General features: G+C 41.6%; 1 protein-coding gene across 1 annotated transcript in view; it reads left to right on the top strand.

The window, feature by feature from the left end:
• The window catches only part of hecw1a (HECT, C2 and WW domain containing E3 ubiquitin protein ligase 1a), a 104113-nt gene that overhangs the window by 63260 nt on the left and 13818 nt on the right, over positions 1-27035 (top strand). Inside the window, exons 7-19 of the mRNA XM_085763982.1 lie at positions 61-203; positions 307-407; positions 1838-2287; positions 2905-2909; positions 3608-4189; positions 5841-6393; positions 13843-13941; positions 17055-17247; positions 20865-20983; positions 21869-21975; positions 22410-22595; positions 24556-24690; positions 26477-26591. Coding sequence (XP_085620108.1) covers positions 61-203; positions 307-407; positions 1838-2287; positions 2905-2909; positions 3608-4189; positions 5841-6393; positions 13843-13941; positions 17055-17247; positions 20865-20983; positions 21869-21975; positions 22410-22595; positions 24556-24690; positions 26477-26591 — 2788 coding nt within the window. The remainder of the gene's footprint in view (positions 1-60; positions 204-306; positions 408-1837; positions 2288-2904; positions 2910-3607; positions 4190-5840; positions 6394-13842; positions 13942-17054; positions 17248-20864; positions 20984-21868; positions 21976-22409; positions 22596-24555; positions 24691-26476; positions 26592-27035) is intronic.

Here is a 27035-nt window from a genome sequence, read left to right as displayed (position 1 = left end):
AGTCATGAACCGTCAGTCTGACCCGGTCTGTCCCGTGTCTCTGTGTCTCTGTGTCTCCAGAGGTTCACCTTCGTGTCTCTTCCCACCGACGTCCTGGAGATCGAGGTGAAGGACAAGTTCGCCAAGAGTCGACCCATCATCAAGCGCTTCCTGGGGAAACTCTCCGTCCCTGTGCAGCGGCTGCTGGAGAAACACGCCATCGGGTAAAAACCAGACCAAACCACCGGACGAGGAGTTTAGTTGAAGGAATGGAGCCGTTCAACATGTTTTCTCCTCTTTCTTTCTCTTTTATTTCTCTCTCTGCAGAGATCGGGTGGTGAGTTATTCTCTGGGTCGCCGGTTACCGACGGATCACGTCTGTGGTCAGCTGCAGTTTCGCTTCGAGCTGACGTCGTCCATCCACCCAGGTACCTGTGACATCACACTCACTGTTCACCTGTCACGATTATTGATTTTTTTTCTTGGTACAATTATTGTCAGAGAAATAATCAATAGTATTACGATTATCATGATTATTATGCATTAGGTATGGCAGCTTTATTTATATAACGGATGTCATACCAAGGGGCAACTCTATGTGCTTAACATAAAAAAAAATGTAATACTGTAAAAAAAAACACACACACAAAAAAAAACCTAAAACATACAATTTTTTAAAAATTTCAATAAAACCCAAAATCGTAAAAATTGGAAACATTAAACATACAATTAAAGGTCAAAGGTCAAATGTATCTTTATTGTTAAAAACATGGGATGAACAAAATTTCGATGCCCTGGTCCCGTGCCAGCCCACTAAGATAAATAAAAAGCCAGAAAAAGAATAAAAGAAAGTACAGGAAAAAGTAATAAAATAAAAACTAGACTATAGATAATAGAGTATAAAATATGAGTTTGCAGCATGAAATATTGATTTGTATTAAAACAATTAAGAGGATTTACAGTGCAAATCCAAGATTAAGATTTAAGAGCTCAGCCATAAGCACATGAAAAGAGAAATGTTTTAATGTGATGTTGTAATTAATTTCACAACATTATGAATGTGTAAAAGTCAAATATAGTCAAAATTTAAATTACATTACTAATATCTGAAGTATCTATTAATATAAGACCAATGATTAATCCTCCAGGGGAAATGTTTGAAATAATCAAGCCATTAATATGTCATCTATTAAATGTTAAAGGGACAACGAGGAGTTTTGTTAAAGCGAAGTGTTTCCTCACTACATTTATGAGCCTCCGCACCGTGAAATTCTTTGACCGGCGCAAGACAGACTCATGTTTTCATTCATCAAGAATTAAAGTCAGAGGTTGGAAGACGATCACATACCGTCGTAGTTCCCACCATAAACGGAGATTCGGCGGCGTTATTCTCATGACTCGCCACGAAACCGAAAGTAAAGAAACGCTGGTCGGCTCGCCCAGCATTTCCACCACCACTAATAATAACAAAATAACCATAGAGACAAAACCATAGATTTATCTAAAATGGACCATTAACAAGTGGTAACGGAGATTCATCCACATTAATATGAGACTTTTTTATTGTCGCAGAATTTTTCGTTCTGCCGATGGAGAAACTCCTCGTTGTCCCTTTAAAGTTTATTTTAATTGTCTTTTAAATTATTATTATTACAAATGACATGCTTACATTTAAATTCCTACCAGTTCAGTTTTACGTTAAATTGACATTAACGTAATTTAACCCAGTATCTGGGTATGTGCCGTCATCGAGTCAAGTCTCACATAATATAATATAATATAATATAATATAATATAATATAATATAATATAATATAATATAATATAATATAATATGACGCTGTGTCTCTGCTGCCAGACGATGAGGAGATCTCTCTGGTCATCGAGGCCTCCTGTCCTGAAGGAGGCGACGCCGCGCGGCTCAACCACGTCGCCGAGGCTCCCGATCCCCACGACGACGACACCATGAGCGTCGGTCCGGACATGCCCGAGCTCCCTCTGGACGCTCCTCCTCCTCCTCCTCCTGCTGCTCCTCCTGACCCTGAGGCCTCCACAGCTGAGAGAGAGGAGGAGTCAACACCTCCAGCACCTGCACCTGAGGAGCAACAGGAGGAGGACGAGGAGGAGGAGCGTGGAGCAGCGGAGGAGGAGAACACAGTGAGGGAGGAGGAGCAGCAACAGGAGGAGCAGGAGGAGGAGGCTTCAGCTCCACAGCAGGAGGAGGCAGAGGGAGCGAAGGAGGAAGGAGAGGAGGTGCAGACAGAGGAGTGTCCACCACAGGCTGAGGAGGCGACAGAAGGAGGTAAGGGTGGACCGTGGGCGATATGACGATATTAGATCGTGAAGGATTATTTATTTATTTATTTATTTCGGGCATGTCAATTAAATCATCATCATCACACTTCATCTTAGTTCAAATAATACAATACACATGGCCGAAAGGGAAAGTGGGAGAAGCAAAAGCTGATCTAGTCCCGCCCCCATTACCCACAGAATAAAATCTTTATCGTAATCTTTTCTTTTCTTTTACTTATGACATTTTGACATAACATGTTGTTACAGCAGTAGGTAGGTCTAGCTCTAGACAGTACATACAGATAGATAGATAGATAGATAGATAGATAGATAGATAGATACTTTATTTATCCCGAAGGAAATTCAGTTTCTCAGCTGCACAATAAACAACATCATTCAACAGCAAGACATAAAATAGTAAAAATGAGTGCAATGAGAACAGAATAAGTAAAAAAAAACAATATATATTACGTATGTGTCTGCACATGTGTCCATATTTGTCCGTCATGAGTGAACAACAGTCTCGTCTTGTAGCCTGGCATGTCACAAAGTCACAAAGTGGTCCAATCGACAGAGAGCAAAAGTCCAGTTGTACTCATTAGAGCGTGTGGACGATCTGCCAAAGTGCAGAAATCGTAGGATCGTCTGCATGGATGTATCCATGATCGTCTGGGGGCACATTCTATAAATTGCAGTTCGCATTTTAAGTACAACTAACAAAGAAATTTAAGTTGTATGAACTAAATGCCTAGTTGAGGTGACATTAAATTATAAGTCTAACCAACAAACATGTATGTCTACATTTGTTTCACAAACAAGGAAACAAGTTGTTCCAACTAAGCCCCTTTAGTTAAATCAACATAAAATTTTAAGGCAGCAAGGTAACTTTTTCCAGTAGAAGTTGACCTCACTCAAAACTTAAGTATGATCAACAGCATTATTTGTCAAGTCAACTAAATCACTTATTTTCTAAAATGACTGAGTGGAATACATAAAGAAATTACTTTTTTTTTTAAACAGTATTTATTTTACCACAAACATCTTTCAACAAAATCAGTTCAGGCATAGTAGACTATACTTTTGAACATGAAAAATGACAAATATTCAAATAATTCAAATTTAGGTGCATAACAGAAATACTACTTCAACACATTATACAACTAAAGACATATAAAAAATGTACTTAAATTACAAATTGCAGTTCTATGCTGATGATAAAATCGAAATCCTGACTTTATTTTTAAAAAATCGTGATATGATATTTTATTTTTCCCATATCGCCTCCCTAGAAGGAGGCGAGGAGGAAGCAGCGGCGATGGCGGCGACGGAGGAGGAGGAGGAAACGCAGCCGAAGCCGAACTCTGACGGGCCGGCAGAGGAGGAGGAGAACGCCGTCACCTCCCAGGACGCTCCGGCTGCTCCTGCAGAACCAGGAGAAGGAGCGCCGCCGCAGGAGGAGGCGACAGAGGGAGGAGGAGGAGGAGGAGGAGAGAGGAGAAGCCCCGCCCCCTGCGCCTGCCAGTCCCTCCTCTTCTCCAACTACAACTCCTCTGCTCCTTCTCCCACCTCCTCCTCCTCCTCCTCGCGGCGTAAGACCCGGCCCTGCTCGCTGCCGGTGTCGGAGCTGGAGACGGTGATCGCCTCGGCGTGCGGCGAGCCGGAGACGCCGCGCTCGCACTACATCCGCATCCACCACCTGCTGCACAGCCTCCCCTCGGCCCAGCACAGACCGCCCAGCCAGGAGGAGGACGAGGAGCACGGAGGAGGAGGAGGAGGAGGAGGAGGAGGAGGAGAGGGAGAGAATACCAACAACATGGACGACACCACGTCCACTTCTCCCACTCTGAAGACGTCTAAAGACAGAGACGAGGACGATGACGAGGAGGAGGATGACACCACACAGTCGCCATCACAGGTACAAAATAGAATTGCGATGCATCGAAATGAATCGTATAATCGAATCGAACCGAATCGTAGGCTGGTGAATCGTAATCAAATCAAATCGTGAGGCCAGTGAAGATGTAAATAGAATATAGGATGTGATGCATCGAAATGCATTGAAATGAAAGAAAATGCATCGAAATTTATTGAAATGAAAGAAAAATGAATCAAAATAGATCGAAGTGCATCAAAATCTTTCATTTCAATTCATTTCAATGCATTTCGATGCATTTTGATGCATTTTGATTCATTTCAATGCATTTCGATGCATCACATCGTCAATTTTATTTACATCTTCACTGGCCTCACGATTTGATTTGATTACGATTCACCAGTCTACGATTCGGTTCGATTCGATTATACGATGCATTGCGATGCATCGCGATGCATTTTGGTGCATTTCAATGCATTTTCTTTCATTTCAATGCATTTCGATGCATTTTCTTTCATTTCAGTGCATTTCGACGCATCTCGATGCATTTTGATTCATTTCAATGCATTTCGATGCATTTTATTTCATTTCAATGCATTTCGATGCATCACACCCTCAATTTTATTTACATCTTCACTGGCCTCCCAATTTGATTTGATTATGATTCACCAGTCTACGATTCGGTTCGATTACACGATGCATTTCGATGCATCTCGATGCATTGCGATGCATCTCGATGCATTTTCTTTCATTTCAATTTCGATGCATTTTCTTTCATTTCAATGCATTTCGATGCATTTTCTTTCATTTCAATGCATTTCGATGCATTTTCTTTCATTTCAATGCATTTCGATGCATTTTCTTTCATTCCAATGCATTTTGATGCATCTCGATGCATTTTGATTCATTTCAATGCATTTCGATGCATCACATCGTCAATTTTATTTTCATCTTCACTGGCCTCACGATTTGATTTGATTACGATTCACCAGTCTACGATTTGGTTCGATTCGATTATACGATGCATTGCGATGCATTCGGTTAGATTACACGATGCATTTCGATGCATCTCGATGCATTTTGATGCGTTTCAATGCATTTTCTTTCATTTCAATTTCGATGCATTTTCTTTCATTTCAATGCATTTTGATGCATTTTCTTTCATTCCAATGCATTTCTATGCATCTCGATGCATTTTGATTAATTTCAATGCATTTCGATGCATTTTCTTCCATTTCAATGCATTTCGATGCATCATACTCTCAGTTTTATTTACATCTTCACTGGCCTCACAATTTGATTTGATTACAATTCACCAGTCTACAATTCGGTTCGATTCGATTACATGATGCATTGCGATGCATCTCGATGCATTTTGATGCGTTTCAATGCATTTTTTTTTCATTTCAATGCATTTCGATGCATTTTCTTTCATTTCAATGCATTTCGATGCATTTTCTTTCATTTCAATGCATTTCGATGCATCACACCCTCAATTTTATTTACATCTTCACTGGCCTCACAATTTGATTTGATTACGATTCACCAGTCTACAATTCGGTTCGATTCGATTACACGATGCATCTCGATGCATTTCGCATTTTCCCTAATAGAAGTCACATTGATCAGAGATCCCTTAAATCTACGGTGGCCTAGAAGTGACAGAATTATGTCTGTGATGTTTGCTCCTCAGGTCCCGGAGTGTCCCGGCCCCTGCTGCCGTCGGACGCTCCCCCGCAGCCTCTCCATCGAGCGGCTGTCTGAGCTGAACCAGCTGCTGGAGGGGGAGGGGGGCCACACCGCCGTGCGGAGGGTCTCCCCCTCCTGTCCGGAGAGCGAGGAGGGCGACTCCAGCACCGGAGGAGGGAGGAGAGTCGTTGGCGTCGCCCACAGACCGCCAGAGAACGACTGTGAGTTCTGCGACACTTCCTGCTACAGCACCTCCTGCTACAGCACCTCCTGTTACAGCACCTCCTGCTACAGCAACTCGGGCTACGAGGGGCGCAGCCGCTTCTGCAGCCACACGCGCCTCTCCTCCGTGGACAGCAACCGGCTGTCGGGCAGCACCGTCTTCTCCTCCCAGGACGAGGACGAGGACGAGGAGAGCGCCTTCGAGCCCGAGGGCCAGGAAGCGGGCGGCGGAGGAGGAGAGAGGAGGAGGACGGGGAGGTGGAAGGAGGCCAGGAGGGGAGAGCAGGGGGAGGAGGAGCCAGCCGTGGCCGGGCCCAGCGACAGGAACCACAGCGGTGAGATGAAACCTTCTTATTGGCTGTCTGCTGCACTCCGCCTCCGTCTGTCTCGTCGTGTTTAATGTTGTTCGTCTGTAAAACACCCGAGAGTGACGTCAGAGTCCAACTCAACTCCTGCAGGAGGAAGAGCAGACTAGTTAAAGAGAGTTAACTAGTTGTTTTCAGAGGGAAATGGAGAGTTTAAAGCAGAAGTAAGTGGTCCGGTCGTTTTCGCTAATGCTGCGTTCCAGGCAGGCTTTTGAAATCGTAAATTACAGCTTCAAGTCACAACTTACGACTTTGTAGCGTTTCAGGCAACCCACTCGTGTTTCTCCGACCTGTTTTACCGGTGAAAGTCACTATAACGGCCACTCGTAACTTCTGACCCGTGAACTCGTACCAGATCGAACTGGTACCACTTCACGGTCGGAAAAATACGAGTTTCCTTGAACGCACCATAACAGTCCTCGTCGCTACGTCGCCACATTCACGGCGTTCCTTGGCTGCACACACAGCCCTGCATGCCGTTCTCTCTCCTCATTGGATAAAAACTGTAGGATACGATAAATGTTTTCTCCTCGACTCAGAGCAGAGCAGAGGGACTGACAGACCCGTGTTTCAGACCAAACACTCTATAGAAGTGATTGCTGTCGGAAGATATAACTATTTAAGACTTATATTAACACAAATATATCACTTACTTCTGCTTTAATTGACAAAAAGCTGCATAAATTAAACATCAGAAAATTTCTCTTAAACGCATCAGAACTTAAAACTCATTTGAAGGTCAGGAACTGTATTTTATGATAGTTAAAGGTTGGGTCTGGAGTTTTGTGCCCAAAAATAAACATTAGACTTGTACAAATGAAATCCTTCTTACAGTAGGCTAATCATCACCAGTCCTGTGTGGTGGGGGCTGTGTCTGCAGTCCCCCCTCCCCCTGCCTGTATTTTGGTCTTTTGCTCCGTTTTGTTCAGGTTTTGTCGGTGTTTCCCCACCGTCACCGACACTGGTAACAAGTATTAGGGCCTATGTGGTGAGCTAGCTCGATGCTAACTTCTGCTAGCGGTAGCAGTTAGCATCCGCTGCTAACACCGTCTTCCTCGCTCACTACAACGACATAAAAACATACACGGAGGCTCCCGGTGTTGGCGAAAGGTTGGCTAATCGGCCCACGGCTCCAGCGGTTCTTTCAGACTGCATTTCCTTTCCTTTGTTGTCATGACAACTGCTGCTGTTGGGGCAGGTGGCTACACAGCTTAGCCCGAGAGGAGGGGCTGAGTTTCAAGGAACTCAGCTCCATGTGTCCCTCGTCTCTAGTTCTGGTTAAATCACTGACTAGTAACTAGTTCCAGGGAGAATGGAGCGTCTCTTGCCTGAAAACCAACCTTGTAAGATCAGAGCCTCCGACCCGGTGTCCCAGCTCTCGTCTCCATGGCGACACCGTCACACAAACGTAACGAGCTAACCCGTAACCCGTGATCTCTTGTTGATGACAGATAAGACTACACAGATATACACATGGTAACATGGTAGATGATAAATAACCTTATCCACCGCTCCATGGATTCATTTCTCACCGGCTTCGTTGGAAACAAATGCACATGGAGGAGAGGAGGGTTGGAGACACAGAGGAGAGACCAGACTTGGAGAGTTCAGCCATAAAAGCCGATTACAAGACACACAGATGTCAAACAAAAACAAATCTGACATTTGCACAAACTGCACAGAAGTTAAAGGGTTGTGGTTTCACTGTATTTGGGGATGAAGAAAACCTAAGATGTTGTGAGATCTGAGAGTTACAATCAAAAATATGACTCTAGTGGAGCCTGAACGCTCTCTGTTGGGTTTCTATACAGACACATGACTCTATATAACTATATGATTATTTTATTTATATCTTTATATCTGTTTTATGGCAAAGTGGTGAAAGTGGACTGGATCAACCAGGGGAGAAACTCCTCCCAGCAGATCTTCACATAAATCACTGGTTCTTTAACGCCGCTGTCGTAAAGGAGGCGACTCCCCACCGATCCTCATTAAAATCTCATTAATCTCATTAAAATGGACCATGTCGTTATAAACATCAGCTCTACATGGGGTTAAATGAGAGAAGAGGGTCAGAGTCGTTTGACACGAGTTTCCTGTTGTTAACAGTTGGATTCGGTCGAGTTCAGTCGACAGCTTTTCTACTGGTTTTTATTCAGAAACAGCAACAAGTCCACACTATGTGGGTCAGTGTGATAATAAAAACTGATACTACTGTATAAACCAGTCAAAATCTATTAAAAAAAAACTAATTTAGGATCAGTTATAGACAATCCAGTCAGCTGTGTAAAACAGATTTATATATTCGCACCGAAGAGCAGATTGATCAGAGAGAATCGTGTCTGAACATCAAGATCAATAATTTAACAGAGACCGGGGTCTGAAAGCCCCAAAAGACATTTAACATCAATCACATATCTAAATAAATAAATAAATAAATAAATAAAGCTACATCATCTCCCCTTTAAATAAAAACTAAGATCTCTAAAATAAAATGAAAATACACCCAAAAAATAAAAAATAAAATGATGGATTTACAGTAAACAGTTCTGGCCCGTTCCTCTGGATACCTCCACATGTTTTGTACTGTATTTGTGCATTTTTACATGATGATGGCTGTGCTGCAAAAAGTAGGTCACACACACACTACACACACACACACACACACTACACACACACATATACACACACTGTACACTCTTGCATTGCACACATATTCTTGCAGAAACAAAATGAAATTCCCTCCTGTGAAATGTAATCAGTGCTGCTGCCAGAGCGGTTGCCAGGTTTGTTCTTTTTCCTTTTTTCGAAAACACAACAACACAGGACACACACAAACACACACACACACCTACACACACACACACACCTACACACACACACGCACAAACACACACACACACACACACCTACACACACACAGGACCACAACGGTTTCTGTTTATTAGGAAAATTAAATTTGAGTTTATTCTGAGAATCTCTCCAGATGCTTTGCGACTGAACCAATCCTGGTCCCGGTACAGTATGGAGAGTGGGTGTGTGATTATGGGATGTCATTAGTGTCATATCTGCTGCATCACCATGGAGCCTGTGTTGTACTGTAACACACACACATATGATGATACATTCACACCGGCTCGTGTTGTGTAAATGAGCTGTGAAATACGCTGCTGTTGTGCTGATTAGATCCATTTTTAGAGGAAACTGGTTTGTGTTTGTGAATGTGGGTCGTCTCCCGTAGCGTGGCGTCGCCGTGACGACAGACGAACACACAGCAGAATAAAACCAGGAGGTAACGATTAATATTATATTATTGCTTTTTAAGTCCAGGGTTTACATGTATCCTTTAATCCTATTTACATGTTGAATTTAGACTGAATTACTCTGCATAGAATAATAATTAGTCGGATATTTCTATATGAAAAATGTCGTTGTGATGTCACAAAATCCTGTTTTTCTCGTCCAGGTGTTTCAGTGATTTAAGGTGAGTGTAGAGACGCGTGAAAACAAACTAAACCAACATTAACAATTAGTAACAACAATTTAAAAAAACTAATTTTAGGTGTCAGATCATGACTCGTTCTGCTTCAGCTCAGAAAACAAGTAATTGATTGAAGTATTAGTCATAATAATTAAATAAAAACCTGTTTTACTCATCAGAGGCTCTTAGAAAAGTTGCTGCTCCTGTTTTATTTTGAAGATTCTAGGGTTGTGTAGCTGTGTGGACAAACAGAGGAAACCTTTGGAAAACGATGATTGACTCGAGACGTTAAAGGGATAGTTCACCCAGAATTCAAATTTCACTCATCATCTCCTCCCCCTCATGTGGACTAAGGGCTGGGAGAAGTTTCAGAGTCCTCCGTGGCTTCTCTGAGTTACAGGGGGTCTCGGCGTAGCAGTGCATGTCCATATGACGGTTGAGAACGGAGCTCACTTTTCTTCGTCCAAAAAGACACACCAAAAAACATCCAAATTAGCCTGGTCGCGCCCACACTAGTGACGTCACGCCTCGCAAAAGCGCTGCTGACTGCTAGTCTGGCCAACCGTGCTATTAACTGGATTTCTGTCTCCCGAATTTTCGGGAACTCCACCCTCTTTTTCGAGAGCCAATCAACGTCGAGCCTCTCCAACGGCTCTGGGTAGAGGCGTGTTCAAGTAAGTGACGCAGTAGAGGAAAGAGCGGTGTGATTGGTTTAAGCTTCAACACCGCCTATTCTGGCTTCGACCAATAGCAGACTGAGGCATTTGAGGGGGGCGGGTAAACCAGGTTTGAAGGATGCGCTTTGAGAAATGGATTCTCTTAACGTCTTGGCCAGACCCAATGCTGAGTATCAACATTGGAAAGTCGTGCCAACCAGGCTACATCCAAATACCTCCATGCTGCTCGTCTGTAATGTCCCTCTTGTATTGAAGCCCTGACATGAGAAATTGTTCCGAAAAAAATTAAATAAGTCTATGTTTTAAGCTTGTTTGTAGCGGAAGCTCCTTCCTGGTCCGTCCAAATCTCACGCGATTTGCACTGACGCCGGCGCAAATCGAGCAAGATTTGGACGAACAGTTTCTCATGTCGGGGCTTCAATACAAGAGGGACATTACAGACGAGCACTATGGAGGTATTTGGATGTTTTTTGGTGTGTCTTTTTGTTACGAAGAAAAGTGAGCTCCGTTCTCAACCGTCATATGGACAAATACTGCTGCACGGAGCCCCGCTGCAACTCAGAGAAGCCACGGAGGACTCTGAAACTTCTCCCAGCCCTTAGTCCACATGAGGGGGAGGAGATAATGAGTGAAATTTGAATGTTGGGTGAACTATCCCTTTAATGAATCTGCAGCTGTGTTTTCGTCGTCACATTTTGTTCTTTTTTGTAACTAATCAACAAGTGAACAGACTGATAAAGCAGAGCTGATCTGAACTCGTCTTTATCGTCAGGTTTCACCTCACGTCTTGTGTTTATCTCTGGTTTCCCGGAGCGACGACACCTTGACTCGATGACAACCTGCCGTGTTTCTGTCTGTTTCTAATCACGTCGTCTCGCTGCTCGGATCGCGCTGCTTCCTCATTAGTGTGATGAACGTGAAGCAGCTGATCTGACGCCATGTTCCCATCTCTTTATTTCCACTAACACACACACACACACACACACGTTTCTCTCAACTGCTTCACATAATATTTCCTGTAGTTGCAGACTTACAGTGCATTGTGTCCTCAGGGGGCCACCGTAGTTCAGCCGCTTTTAGCTCAAACAGCTCAGACTGATGCTGCGTTCAAGACAACTCGGAAGTAACCGAGAAGTTGGAACTCCAACTTCCTACATCAAAGAGTTCACGCTACAAAAATTGCAAATTATTTGATTTGATTTGACTTTATTGTCCTTTTTATGTAAGTACTCAAAAACTAAATACTGTGCAGCAATTCGAAAACAAATTGAAACAGTGCTGCAATAGAAAAAGTCAAAATTGTATAGGCTACAAGCTAAAGATTGCACTGTGCCATTTAAAGAGTCAATGCTCGCAGAAGCCGCCATGTTGGTCACCAAGTGTCAGCAAATGTGTTAAACTAACACTAACTGACTAACTAACTAACATTGTTGCTGATTTCTGATAGCGAAAAATATACGCAGCAACAATTTATGTTTATTTTGGAAGCAGATGAAGATGTGTGAAAATATCGACAAATAACTTTTAATTGCAATTCAATTCTTACCGCTAACGATGAAGGCGGCCATGTTTCGTTGCTGTCACTGACGTCGGAAGTTTGACACTACTGTTCAATTCATTTTTCACATTTCAAAGCTCGTTTTTTTCCAAGTTGTGAGTTGTCTTGAACGCAGCATTAAACTTGTAGTTACTTCCTGCTTAAAGGGATACGCCAACTTTTTTTTTTTTCGTGTCTTGCCTCACTCCCGAGTCCATGACCAGCAGATAGACACCATCCTTTCGACTGTGCGTGCAGTAACAAGGGAGATAGAGCCGTATCGCCCGTAATTAGCTTAGCTCAAACACTGTGTGTGTATGGGTAGTGTTAGCCTGCCTCCACCTAAAGTCGCTAATTAGCTTAGCTCAAACACTGGAAGTGTATAGGTAGTGTTAGCCTGCCTCCACCTAAAGTCGCTAATTAGCTTAGCTCAAACACTGGAAGTGTATAGTTAGTGTTAGCCTGCCTCCACCTAAAGTCGCTAATTAGCTTAGCTCAAACACTGGAAGTGTATAGGTAGTGTTAGCCTGCCTCCACCTAAAGTCGCTAATTAGCTTAGCTCAAACACTGGAAGTGTATGGGTAGTGTTAGCCTGCCTCCACCTAAAGTCATCAGAGAAACTCTTCAGCAACTCTAAACGGAAACCGGCGGGCCGATCTTCGTCTCAGAGCTGACAAAACTCTCCGGTAAGGCATCTTGAGCGGTCAAATGCCGCTAACGGGACGAGATCGGTCAAAACGGAGGGTTCAAGCAAAGACGCTTTATTTTGGTTCAAGCTAGCTACATCGAGGGTAGGTTAGCTTCCTGTTTCAAAGTAAAAGCACAAATTCTATCGTCATGGTTTTCTGTATGTAAAGGGCAACGGGTGTTTTATTTTGTGAAAGTAACCGGAAGTGCGTTGGTCACAACGGCTAGCTTGATTAGCGCCAAATTCATCCCAACAAAATTGTAAACAGCTGGTATTTAGACAAATTAACGACACACTGCTGATCTAAACGGCTACTTTCTCGCCTAAACATGTTTGAAATGTGGATAAAGTGATATATTTACAGAGTTTAGAGCTAAAAATGAAATCAGCTTCTGACTGCTGATTTCGGCTCGGGTAGGAGGCAGGCTAACACTACCCATACACTTCCAGTGTTTGAGCTAAGCTAATTAGCGACTTTAGGTAGGAGGCAGGCTAACACTACCCATACACTTCCAGTGTTTGAGCTAAGCTAATTAGCGACTTTAGGTAGGAGGCAGGCTAACACTACCCATACACTTCCAGCGTTTGAGCTAAGCTAATTAGCGACTTTAGGTGGAGGCAGGCTAACACTACCCATACACTTCCAGCGTTTGAGCTAAGCTAATTAGCGACTTTAGGTGGAGGCAGGCTAACACTACCCATACACTTCCAGTGTTTGAGCTAAGCTAATTAGCAACTTTAGGTAGGAGGCAGGCTAACACTACCTATACACTTCCAGTGTTTGAGCTAAGCTAATTACAGGCGATACGGCTCTATCTCCATGGTTACTGCACGCACAGTCGAAAGGATGGTGTCTATCTGCTGGTCATGGACTGGGGAAAAAAATGTATCCCTTTAAACCTCCCAAACCCAGAGTGACTGGTTCCTTCAGCTCGTCTTCAGCAGAGTTTCCTGTCGTAGTGTTGCGTCGTCATGGTGACGTGTCTCCCCCCTCCTATAGTAATCTGTCCCGTCCTGTCTCTCTGATGTCCCGTAGGCTCAGGCTCCTCCCCTCCTGTCGGCCATCTTCCAGTGCTGCGACCCAGCCATGACCTAAACCATTTTCCTGCTGCCACTGACCAAGCCTTACCTCCAAGTAAGAACCAACCGCTCCCAGTCTTACTCTGGAGTCTCATCCCACCCACCACCCCGGTTTGTGCATGTGTGTGTCTGAGTGTGTGTATGTGTGTAGCTGCTTCTGTGTGTGTGCATGCAGCATCCATCTTCACTGCTAAAACTCAAAATCTTACCAAGAAAATTTGTCTTATTTCTAGTCAAAATGTCATTTCTAGTCAAAACAAATCTCATTATACTTAAAATAAGACTCATCACATTTAAAAAGTAGCTTGTTTTTTTAGACACTTTGTACTTATTTCAGTCATATTTTCACTTTAAATAAGTAGAAAAATCTGATAGTGGAGCAAGTTTTTCTTTCTTATTACGAGAGCACAAAAAAAATGTTGCTTTCACTGGCAGATTTTTCTACTTATTTCAAGTGAAAATTTGTTTGAAACAAGTGAAAATGATCTAAAAACAAGTTCATTTTTTAGGTGATGAGTCTTATTTTAAGTAGAAAGAGATTAGTTTTGACTAGAAATTAGACATTTTGACAAGAAATAAGACAAATATTCTTGGAAAGATTTTGAGTTTTTACAGTGTTCCTCTTTGTTTCTCCTCCATCATCATCATCATCATCATCATTGTGTCACTTCCTTCCTTCCTTCCTTCAGTTTTCCATGTTCAGCTTCACTCTGTGCTGCTCGCGTCAGTGTTGGATGGTTGGGGGAGTCTTTGTTTCTCTGAATCAGTGGTTTTCAAAATTAATTTTACCACTTTTTTTCCCAGAATTTTACATTTTGAACTGAATTTTTTTCTAGAAATATTACGTTTTCCAGAAATTTCTCCATAATGTTTTTGAAAAATTCACGCCATTGGCCCCAATTTGAACGTACATTGACTAAAAAAAGTAACGTTATTCAGTCTCTGAACAAATATTTGTGTATTTCTGGTGTTTGTTTAAAAATTTTGTTCAATGTGGGGGTTTGTAGTCTAATTTATGTCAGTTTCAGAACCACTGCTCTAAACCACACATGTCAAACTCAAGGCCCGGGGTCCAGATCCGGCTTGTGTGGCCCGCAAGAAAATTTCATGTCACCGTTAGTAATGGCCCGCCGGCATAGCGGGAGAAAACCCGGCTGCTTTTTGTTCTGTCATATATATTTTTTTAACCCTTTTCTGAAATCACAATACAGTTTTCACCAGATTCTTCATATCTGATATATTGTCATTTTGCTTGAAGGCACGGTTTATTTATATTTATTTATTTTCTTCTACGTGTCTGTAAATCTCCGTTTCACCCAAGCCGCTACAAGAGGAGATGATACAACGCTGATGAACCTGTTCGACTCCTCTAACACCTCGTGGTATTTTTCAGTAGGCTATTTGTTCTTTTTGTATTTGGCGTCTTGGGCGACATTCCTGTGCTGGCGGACAGGAAGTTATGGTGCGTTCAAGGCAACCGGTAACTCGTGTTTTTCCGACCTGTGAAGTCGTACCAGTTCGATCTGGTACGAGTTCACGGGTCAGAAGTTACGAGTGGCCGTTATAGTGACTTTCACAGGTAAAACAGGTCGGAAAAACACGAGTTACGGGTTGCCTGGAACGCTACAAAGTCGTAAGTCGTGACTTGAAATCGTAACTTAACATCCTGCCTGGACAACAGGAAGGGAGGGGGGAGGAGAGCGCTGCTAGAAGCAACATGGCGGAGAACCAGAAGAAGCGACCAAGAGGTTCGGAAGTGGATCCTACTAAAAAGAAAAAGCCTTCCTGTTCACCGGGCCATACGCCATATTGAGGTGCCGCCGTATCGTTGCAATAACACAGAAATCCTCTAGGAGGCGATAGAAGTTACGCGTTATAGCTCTAAGCAAAAAGGTAAAATGGAAATCTCCATGAAAATCCACTTTTCTTCAGCATCAAAGTAACAACAGAAAACTTTATTGTTCTTCTGATTCTCCACTTGGACATGAACAAAAAACAACAACAACTCTCCTACAGACAGACTGTGGAGCAGGTTCGATTCCCAGTGTTTTCCAGCAGGTAGAAAACATCTGTTGGGTCCAGATCCACACGACCGAGTCCGACAGGAGGAACAAGTTGTTTTCTCTGTGTGTGTTTCTATGTGTGTGTTTCTATGTGTGTGTGTGTGGGCAGAGCAGTCGTGACAGCCAATAAAGGGTGTTTTATGTCCTGAGGGGGGTTAGTCTTCATCATCTTCCTCCTCCTCCTCTTCCTCCTACAGCCGTTAGTCAGAGCTGAGCTGAGAGAAGCTGCTGCTGCTGCTGCGCTTCCTCCTTTCACACGTTCACACGTTCACACACACAACCACAACCACAACAACTCACATCTCCATGTTTCTTCTTATTCTTCTTCCTCTCCTGTGGTTTGTTTGAAGTGTTGTGTGAAGATGTGGCTGCTCGTGCTGCTGCCCCCCGGTGGACAGAGGAATAACTCACTCAGCTGAAGGACTTTTTTCTTTTCTTTTATCACTGATCTCACATTGATTCTCCAACATGTTTCAGCCAAACACGAATTAATTCATATAGTTAGTTTAGTTTCTTTTCTTTTCTTCGTCCTGTGGACTCGTCATGATCAGATTTATTTTCCTAATCGATCAATAGAAGCAGCTGAGAGCAACAACAGCAACAGATCCACTCTACACTGCAAAAACTCAAATATCTTATTACCAATTAAGAATATTTGTTTTATTTCTTGTCAAAATGTCTCATTTCTAGTCAAAACTAATCTCTTTGCACTTAAAATAAGACTCATCACATAAAAAAATAACTTGTTTTTAGATCATTTTCACTTGTTTCAAACAAATTTTTACTTCAAATAAGTAGAAAAATCTGATAGTGGAGCAAGTTTTTCTTCCTTATTACGAGCACAAAAAACTTGCTTTCACTGGCAGATTTTTCTACTTATTTCAAGTGAAAATTTGTTTGAAACAAGTGAAAATGATCTAAAAACAAGTTCATTTTTAGGTGATGAGTCTTATTTTAAGTGGAAAGAAATTAGTTTTGACTAGAAATGAGACATTTTGACAAGAAATAAGACAAATATTCTTGGAAAGATGTTGAGTTTTTGCTGTGTTCCTCATCAGTGAGTTACTTTTCCTCTTCTTTTTTCTTCTTGTCTCTGTTGCCTCAGACTGGGAAGCTCGTATCGACAGTCACGGACGAGTTTTCTACGTGGACCACGTGAACCGGACGACGACCTGGCAGCGGCCGAGTCACGGAGGAGGAGGAGGAGTAGGAGGAGGAGGAGGAGGAGGAGGAGGGAAGTGTAACCACGGTATCCCCCGGTCCGGGTCCACTCAGCAGATGGAGCAACTCAACAGGAGGTCAGAGCATCAAACATCCTTTAATTATTTTGTATAAAGTTCCTTACATCCACTTTTACATTTCATTTCAACACCCAGTAGGTTGACAATTCATTTCATAATCAACATAATCCTTAAAGGGATAGTAGCATTTTTTTTCAAAGTGGGGTTGTATGATCTCCAAATAGCCCCTAAGTACTTTAATTGCAGTAGAAGACTCTCTGCACTCCTCCCGTTAGCAACGGCAGCCCATAATAGCCCTTCCCAGAGATTTACAACATACAGTTTTGTGAACAGACCCAAAGAAACGGACTATTTTCACGGCCTAAAAGAGGTTTTGCCTGAAAAAAAAATACACAGTTCCATTGTTCGCTATAATGTAATTTTTTCCAGCCCCTCAGCGTTTTTCCTGCACTTTGAAGGGCTGGAAAAAATTATATTATAGCGAACAATGGAACTGTGTATTTTTTTTTCAGGTAAAACCTCTTTTAGGCCGTGAAAATAGGCCGTTTCTTTGGGTCTGTTCACAACACTGTATGTTGTAAATCTCTGGGCAGGGCTATTATGGGCTGGCGTTGCTAACGGGAGGAGTGCAGAGAGTGTTCTACTGCAATTAAAGTACTTAGGGGCTATTTGTAGATCATACAACCCCACTTTTAAAAAAAAATGCTACTATCCCTTTAATACAGATAAATATGGTTAAATCAGAACAAATATTAAATATGTAACTAGATAAAGTAGCATTTCCTGATGGAAATGCGTGTGAATGCTGAAAGCAGCTGAACGCTGTTGCAGAATTAGCAAATAGTGCAAGAAGTGACTGATCACCATACAAATGTTTGATCGAGGTAGGAATCGAACCCACAATCTCATGGTCAGTAGACTTTCACTCTGCCTCTAGGCCACAGTGTACACACAGTTGCAAAGACTGTTGTCTGTTGATGAGCTGCACTCTGTCTCACTCTGAAGTTAACGAGCCCAAAGCTGCACCTGTTGGAAACACACTGTGTCAACACCAAGAAAGCTTGAGAGTCAAGCTTGAATGACTTACAATGAAAATTTCTGTGAATTTCAGGCTGAGAGCAGCAGTTTCAACATGAAGCAAGTTATCAGAAGTCAACAGAGGACGACTGGGAAAATAATTCACTATAATTGTTGTTGAGGCAAAAAAAATGCATTGGGCTGAATGAGAGCAGAGAGCTCCCTGGCTGCATTTAAAAAATATTTTAAATTATTATCTAAGTCTCTTTGCATTTTTGACCAGAATTTTAGCCAGAAGACACGTGTGGCTACAAAACTGGAGAAAATAATGTGTCTAGAGTTTAATTTGTGGCCGTGCTGACAGTTTAGCCAGAAAAACTCGCCTCTCTCCACTCTGGCCGACGATGTCTCCACTCTAGCTCTGCTCGTTAGGCGCAACACACACACATTATAAAGCTGAATTTTGTCAAAAAACTTAATGATTTTAAAACTGCCAAATATCAGAAACTGTTGAAGATATCAATAAGCTGAGTCATAGAGGAACACTTAAAAAGTTTGTCTACAGCTCAGAATTAGAATAAAGTCTCTAGCAGAAAGTATGGTGAAGCTTTAGTGGCTGAAAGAAGTAAGAAGATTTGAAGAGTTTGAAGACTGTTCCAATGCATTCTCTATGGGGAAAAAAAAAATCAGAAAAAGTTAAATATTTGAAAAAGTATGAAAAATTTGAATACATCCGATAAAGTCCAGAAAAAGCTGCACGTTTTGATATATGAATTGTTGAAATAGCACAAAGTATGAAGGACTAGAAGAAGACCGTAAAAAGGCGGAAGAAAATGGCCGAACAGAAGAACAATAGTGTGAATGCTGAAAGCATTCACACTAATAATAAAAATGCTATAGGAAAAAAGGAAAACACAGTATAACACCAGTATAACAAAAATAAAAAATCATCATGGCTTATGAGTTCCCTTTGCATTGATATAACTCTTATTTAAATGAGATGGAATTTTTCATATGATAACATTTTTGTCATTTAGATTTTGAATACTTATGCATGAAAGTAAAATATATTTTATTTAAAAAAATATATTTTTAAATTAACAATAAAGATCTGTAATGCTTGACAATAAGACATAAGATAGCAAACAGTAAGATTAAACTTTATTAATGAAGAAACATTTGAATTAAACAATAAAATAAAAAAAAGATAATACAATTAACCAAACAACAACAGTATCGTATCAAGATGCTCTTTAGTTTTAGAGATTTAAACATTGAGAAAGAAACATACATATCAGTTACAAACAGGAAGTGGAGGAGAAGTGGAGAGATGGCGACCTCTGGTGTCAGGAACTGGAATAAACACCAGCAGTGGTTGTGTGAGCATGTGTGTTTGTGTAGATTATAATGTGGGAAATGTACAAATCAATACATAATCAATATATTTACTAGTTGTTGAAGGTGTGTAGCAACCAAAAACGTAATAACAGCCAATAACATAATAACAGCCAATAACGTAATAATTTTGGCCATTTTAAATGTAATAAAGCCAATAATGTAATAACTTTTTGCCAATAATGTAACAAGTTATTACATTATTGGCTGGTTATTACGTTATTGGACTAGTATTAAAAAAACCTTTGAAAATGTATTAATTGGTGCCAATAATGTAATAATACATAAATATGACTGCAGTTCTTGGAAATAAAAGGCTTTTTTGCAGTTTTGTGCAGTTTGCTTATCAAAAATAGGTATAGTGGATGACATAGTCGTCATATTTATTCATCCAAGATATGTACTATCTTTCACCTCTCTCTCTCTCTCTCACTTCTACCATGCTTAATGATATGTTTGCAGTAAGTAAGCATTGTAGGCTATCAACAACCTCCAAAACATAACCAAACTTGTGTATTGAATGGTGTCTGCCAGCCAGTTTATGTTTCAGTCATGTATAACTTCCTGCCTCAGACAAACCATTGGAAATAGGCAATGTGAAATGTGATAATTCCAGCATGGCTCAGAGGAGCAATGGCGTTGATTTGATTTTACCATTGATTTTTTTTTACAGTATTAATATAGAACCTATGCTGCTTTATCATCACTGTAAAAAAAAAAAAAAAAAAACATTGAAAAGTCACTTTATCCAACATGGGACATAAACTGGCTGGCAGACACCATTCAATACACAAGCTTGGTTATGTTTTGGAGGTTGTTGATAGCCTACAATGCTTACTTCTTCCGTTTGCAAACATATCATTAAGCATGGTAGAAGTGAGAGAGAGAGAGAGAGAGAGAGAGAGAGAGAGAGAGAGAGAGAGAGAGAGAGAGGTGAAAGATAGTACATCTTGGATGAATAAATATGACCACTATGTCATCCACACCTATTTTTAATTAGCAAACTGCACAAAAACTGTAAAAAAAAGCCTTTTATTTCCAAGAATTGCAGTCATATTTATGTATTATTACATTATCGGCACCAGTTATTACCAGCCAATAATGTAATAACTTATTACATTATTGGCTCAAAAGTTTTATTACATTATTGGCACATTATTACATTATTGGCTTTATTACATTTAAAATGGCCAAAAGTATTACATTATTGGCTGTTATTACGTTTTTGGTTGCTACAAGGTGCTGTTCTCCTGGTGCTGCAGGTACCAGAGCATCCAGAGAACCATGGCAACGGAGGAGGAGGGAGGAGGAGGAGGAGGAGGAGGTCCCCGGCTGGAGCGCAGCAGCAGCACGGAGACCGACTCCGACCCCGCTCCCACAGGTGATGATGATGTCACTGTGATGATGTCACGAAACTTCATTTGTGTTACAGTAAGGGGAGACACTACAGGTGAATATGGTAAAAAAAAATTTTAACTAACAGATTTCACCATGAAACTTCCCAAGTTTATCACTCACATTAAGACAAATGTTTTTTGTATTACAAGTTTTGTCGTATTTTATGTTTAAATATGTAAATGAGGCAATACCTAATTAAATATGCGCTAATTTGCATACATTTCCAGAACAGAAATCTGAACAATGGATAAAGCTACTTTCAAAATTCTTGTTTTATTGTGTTGACATGTTAGAGTCTTTAGTTTTTACAGAGGAGGATTGTGGATATCTCTTTTTATCACTCTGTAAATGAGGAAATACTGTCACCAGATCTTAAAAATAATCTGATTTTGCTATGTTTTTAGTAATAAAATGTTGTATAAATGAGGCTGTGAATGATGTATCAACAATCCCCTCTGTAAAAACCTTCAGAATATAGAAAGGGATCAAAGTGGAAGGTTTGGTGTCTGGAAGTGCTGCTGAAGTGGAGATTTCTAGCTCAGAGTCTGAGTCTGAAAAACTCTTTCTGAGAAAACGGCCTTTAAAGACTTGGACTGTAAAATTACAGAGATTGTTAATGTCAATTGTACTTTCACGATTTGTTGGTGATACAAAGGAAATTACCATTTTTGGAGCCACATCATTGTTCAGGAGAGAGAGAGCTTTACAATGACACCTGCAAAAGCAAAATAAAAACCTTAATGTGGATTTTCTACCATTTCTTTTGACTTTTCAGAAAGAAGACATGCTAAGGAAGAAAAATAGCCAAAAATCTCAAACTGATCAGTGCATTAAAAGCAGTGTTTTTGCCTTGTCTCTGTCTCTTTAGGCCCCGCCTCTCCTGTCAATCACCAGAAGATCAGCCACCTCCTCCAATCACCGGCCGTCAAGTTCATCACTCACCCAGAGTTCTTCACTGTGCTGCACAGCAACTACGTGAGTCAATAATCCATCAATACACGATGAGCTGATCAGTTATTCATCCGGGATCAATTTGTTACTATCAAGAAGAAAAAAAACAGCATATGAAAACATGGCTGTCACAGAATCGGTAAACGTGTAATGTTAAATGAAGCGCAGAAAACAAAAACTGTGACATGGCATCTCCACAACGCTCTGGTGGACAAGTTGTGAGCTGCACATTCACCACGCTATGAGATAATAACACAACGTTACCACACAGAGTTGTTTTAGAGGGAAATTCATGCAAAACCACTGATGCACGTTGCCTTCAGGGACAGTTTTTCATCAAGCAGTCTCTGTATTTACCTCTAAAACAACTTTTGGGCAATGGGCCAGTTTGCCAAACTGTTGAACTATCCCTTTAACCGTGTGTGTGTGTGTGTGTGTGTGTGTGTGTGTGTGTGCAGGCGGCCTACCGTATGTTCACCAGCAGCAGCTGTGTGAAGCACATGATCCTGAAGGTCCGGCGCGACGCCCGTAACTTTGAGCGTTACCAACACAACAGAGACCTGGTGGTTTTCCTCAACAGGTTCTCTGACTCCCAGCTGGAGCTGCCGCGGGGCTGGGAGCTCAAGACCGACAACATGGGGAAGGTACACAACACTACACACTCACATACACACTAATATACACACTGAGCTCAAGACTGACAACCAGGGGAAGGTAGGAAACATACTACACACTCATATATACACTGATATACTACTGCCCTGCTAAGCCGAACGCAGTAATTATGTGAAAATTCCAAATTGAGTTTTTTGTGAAATTGAACTTGTCAATAAATGTTTTATCTTGTGTAAAATTTTCAGCGGTCAATGTTGCTCAGTTTTAGAGATATGAGGTATGAAAAACTGTAGTAACTACAAAATCACTCTTGAAACTGAGTCAAACCGCAGTAACTACAGTTACTGCACTCTGTATCTGTTTCCCTGTACTTCAGCTGCAGTTACTGCGCTCTTTTACCAAGGGGGCAGTTGTCGGTCTGAGAAGTGAAGCTCACTTCCGCATTCAAAAAGCTGCAATCCCCCCGGCTGTCGCTGGGGGCTGGCTCCAGAAGGGAGCAACTCCAATTGAGCCCCATGTTAAAATAGCCGATTTTACAGCTTTAAAAAACATATTTACAGCCTGGTACATTTTATTTTTCTGGTCTCAACCGATAGTTTCTACCCCCGCACACACTCTGAGGGGGGTGAATTTTTTTTAAACTCTACCGTTTTACTGTTATTAGGTTTAAAGTTCTGGCCAATTAGGGCGCGGAAACGTTGAGTGACAGGTCCGTAGACCGCTGCTTCAAGGCCAGTGGGCGGGCTCTTGGCCGGCCAATGGCTGCACCGCTCCAAATATGGCAAGTAGAATCCAACATGGCGCGGTTCAAACCCCTGTAGTAGCGGCACAAAACAGACTCACCAAAACCAATGGGTGACGTCACGGACGCTACGGCCATTCTTTTTACAGTCTATGTCTTTTACACACCGCTAGCCAGTTACGGTAGCTAGCTAACATTAGCTTCGGCAGGTTAGCACAAGCACATAACACTTTAGCTAAACATTCATTCATTCATTCATTTTCTATACCGCTTATCCTGCACTAGGGTCACAGGTGAGCTGGAGCCTATCTCAGCTGACTTTGGGCGAGAGGCGGGGTACATCCTGGACAGGTCGCCAGTCTATCGCAGGGCCGACACATATAGACAGACAACCATTCACACTCTCATTCACACCTATGGGCAATTTAGAGTCGCCAATTACCTAACCTGCATGTCTTTGGTCTGTGGGAGGAAGCCGGAGTACCCGGAGAGAACCCACGCATGCACGGGGAGAACATGCAAACTCCACACAGAAGGGCCCCAGCCGGCCGGCGGGTTCGAACCCAGAACCCTCTTGCTGTGAGGCGACAGTGCTAACCACTGCACCACCGTGCCGCGTTAGCTAAACACTGGACATTAAATGTTAGCTCACTAAAGTTTATACTGTCAAATTATTCATCATTTTTGAGGTGGCCAAAGTTAGTAATTAAGTAATGAAAGCTGGAAGAAAACAACAACATTGTAGTTACTGCACTTTGCCTCAGCATTACCTGTCTATCTGTTTAAGGAAACCTGGCACCAGAGCGCAGTATCTGCTTTTTAGGGGTAAAATGTAAAATATGTGGTCATATATTTAATTGCATGAAAATTACTTCATGAAAACTTGTCAAATCTGTGTATTTTCACTAATCTACCTACAACACATTTGGAAGGCAAATCAAAAAACTTTAAAGCCATTTTTCTCAGTTTCACTGTTTGCGTAGTGACTGCGGTCTGGCTTAGTAGGGCAGACTACCCACTGGTATAAACACACTAATATACACACTCACATACACACTGGTCTTCTACCCTCTGGGGCAGACAATAAAGAAATCTATCTATCTACTGTATCTGTCATGCTGCTGCTGTTGCTGCTGCTCCTTTTTCTCCCTCCTCCTCTTCTTCTTCCTCTTCCTCCTCCATCAGATCAATGAACCTGAAACCTAACCTTGTGTGTATTATTCTCTCTCTCTCTCTCTCTCTGTCAGTCGTTCTTCGTGGATCACAACAGTCGAGCGACGACCTTCATCGACCCGAGGATTCCTCTGCAGAACGGCCGTCTGCCCGGTCACCTGGCGCATCGACAACACCTGCAGCGGCTCCGCAGCTACAGCGCCGGGGAGGTAACACACACACACACACACACACAGAGACACACACACAGAGACACACACACAGAGACACACACACAGAGACACACACACACACACACACACACACACAGACACACACACAGAGACACACACACACACTGCAGATCAACACACACCTGCTCGTCTCTGCTCTTCTTTGTTATTTCAAACCAAAACAAACCAACATGTCAGACTGTGACACTTTATAAAGAAAAACTCACAAAGATGCAGTTTCATATTTAACCAGCTTTAATTAAACTGGAACAAACGTTCTAGATGTCTTTTTAATTGTTCTCTTCTAAAATCATGTAACTATTTTATAATCATAAAAAAACTATATTACTCCTCTTGATCATGCCATGTCTATAATCATGTAACTATATAATAATCATGTAAAAAGCTATATTATTCCTCATCATGTTAACTCATTTACATTGTTTTATTTAATATGCATTTCTATAATCTTGTTAATATATTCAGGATAAATGATTTTATGTAATTCTTTGTATAAACACTGTATTGTTGGAATAAGTAGTTTGATTTAATGTGGAGCCCAGGAAGAATAGTCTTCATCTTTATGTAGAGTAATGGGGATCCAATTGTTTGGTTTTTTGGGGGAACAATGGAGCTCAGAGACTCAGAGAGACACAGAGATGTCGGTGTCTGTCAGACTGAAGAGTTTGGAGTTTAGTCGACAAGAATAAATAGAAATAAAAAATAAACAAACAGACAAAGAAAGGTTTCAGGTTGAAGATCGAGAGTTTGATCCCAGCTTTAGTTTGTGAAACACTCAGATCAACTTCCTCCAACAGGGACGACTCAGCACTAATCAACAGTATGAGTGAACCAGATTTAGCTTTAATGAGGTTCATTTTCATCCAGATGTTAAAGGCGACCGAAAAACTGATAATGGAAATACAAGAACAAAATATCTAGCTAGAAGTTATTTGTAAATCTTTCATGGATGGTTTATGAACGTTACTTTGCATCTCACAGGTGGTAAAGGATTCAAAACTGTAGCGGGTTCGCTGTGGTTGTGACGCGCTCCAATAAAAAACAAACACTTGCATCTTGTTTTATTAGTGTCTGGTTTGCATTGTCCACACACAACCTAAGAGTCATTATTACTAAAAGAAAAGTAAAACGAAAAATGACAGTGGTCTAAAAGCGTCTCATTTCCTGGAAGGTGGCTCATCACAATAATCACAATGAATAATCAAACAGTCAAATTAAATCATAAACTTCGTCTAAACAGCTATGCTCCAGTTCAGTAATATAAATGATGATAATAATCAAACAAAATATGCAAAAATGGCTCTAGTAATAACTGAATTACAAATGATGCTGCCACTGAAATGAAGTGAAGACAGGAACAAAGCAAACATGACTTTAGGCCTATATACTGTGTGATGAAGGATGAAACATCTGGGTAACTCACTATGTATTGGTGACTTCATGAACCGTTACAATAGAACGATGAATACGGGTCATTTCTTTCTTTTATTAACAGGTGCAATTAGGAGACTTTTATTTTGACAAAATTGACAAATAGTTTGTTATCCCATAGCAATGTAACCTGATGTATGAATGCTGAGTCATGCTTCGTGAACGCATTAGGAACGCCTTATAGAAGGTCTTATGATGTATGAGACGTTATGAGAAGTTAAAGTGTTGAATAATTAACATCGTAACAAGTGAAACAAAGCAGCGGTGTTTTCACTTCCTGTCTCATGTGTGTGTGTGTGTGTGTGTGTGTGTGTGTGTGTGTTGTCCTCAGGCCTCGGACGTGTCCCGGAGTCGTGGAGCGTCTCTCATGGCTCGGCCTGGAAACAGCCTGGTGGCCGCCATCAGGAGCCAACACCACGGAGACTCACAGCAAGTCACGGCTCCATGTAGGTGTAACGGATGTGCACTCACTCCACCCATAAAGGACGTGCTAACCAGTTTGCCAGGCGGTTGTCAACCTCTTGGCGAAGCGGTTAGCAGGAGACCAGGGTTCGAACCCCACCTAGGGCAGGCCGTGAGAAACACAACGCAGAGGGCCAGATATGAACATCGGCTACATAGGCACCGCCGCCACTGCTGCCGTCATGATTTTTGTTTTGTTGTGCAGTGGGCGCATACATACTGTATACGTATGTATGCGCGCGCTGCACTTGCCTTGTTTTTTTGTGTGGTGATTCGTCTGGTTTTCTTGTTGTTGTGCAGTGCATGCCTACATATACGTATGTATGCATGCACTGCATTTGTCTTATTTTTCTACATTGCAATTTATCTCTGTAAGTATGTGTGTGAATGGCACTTCTATAACTGCTGCTACTGTCTCCAATGTCTTG

This window comes from Trachurus japonicus, chromosome 20, assembly GCF_045865225.1.
Source record: "Trachurus japonicus isolate A0001 chromosome 20, Traja_1.0".
NCBI classification, from domain to species: domain Eukaryota; kingdom Metazoa; phylum Chordata; class Actinopteri; order Carangiformes; family Carangidae; genus Trachurus; species Trachurus japonicus.
The sequence above is the reverse complement of the archived record's forward strand: the minus strand, read 5'-3'. Positions and strand labels throughout refer to the sequence as shown.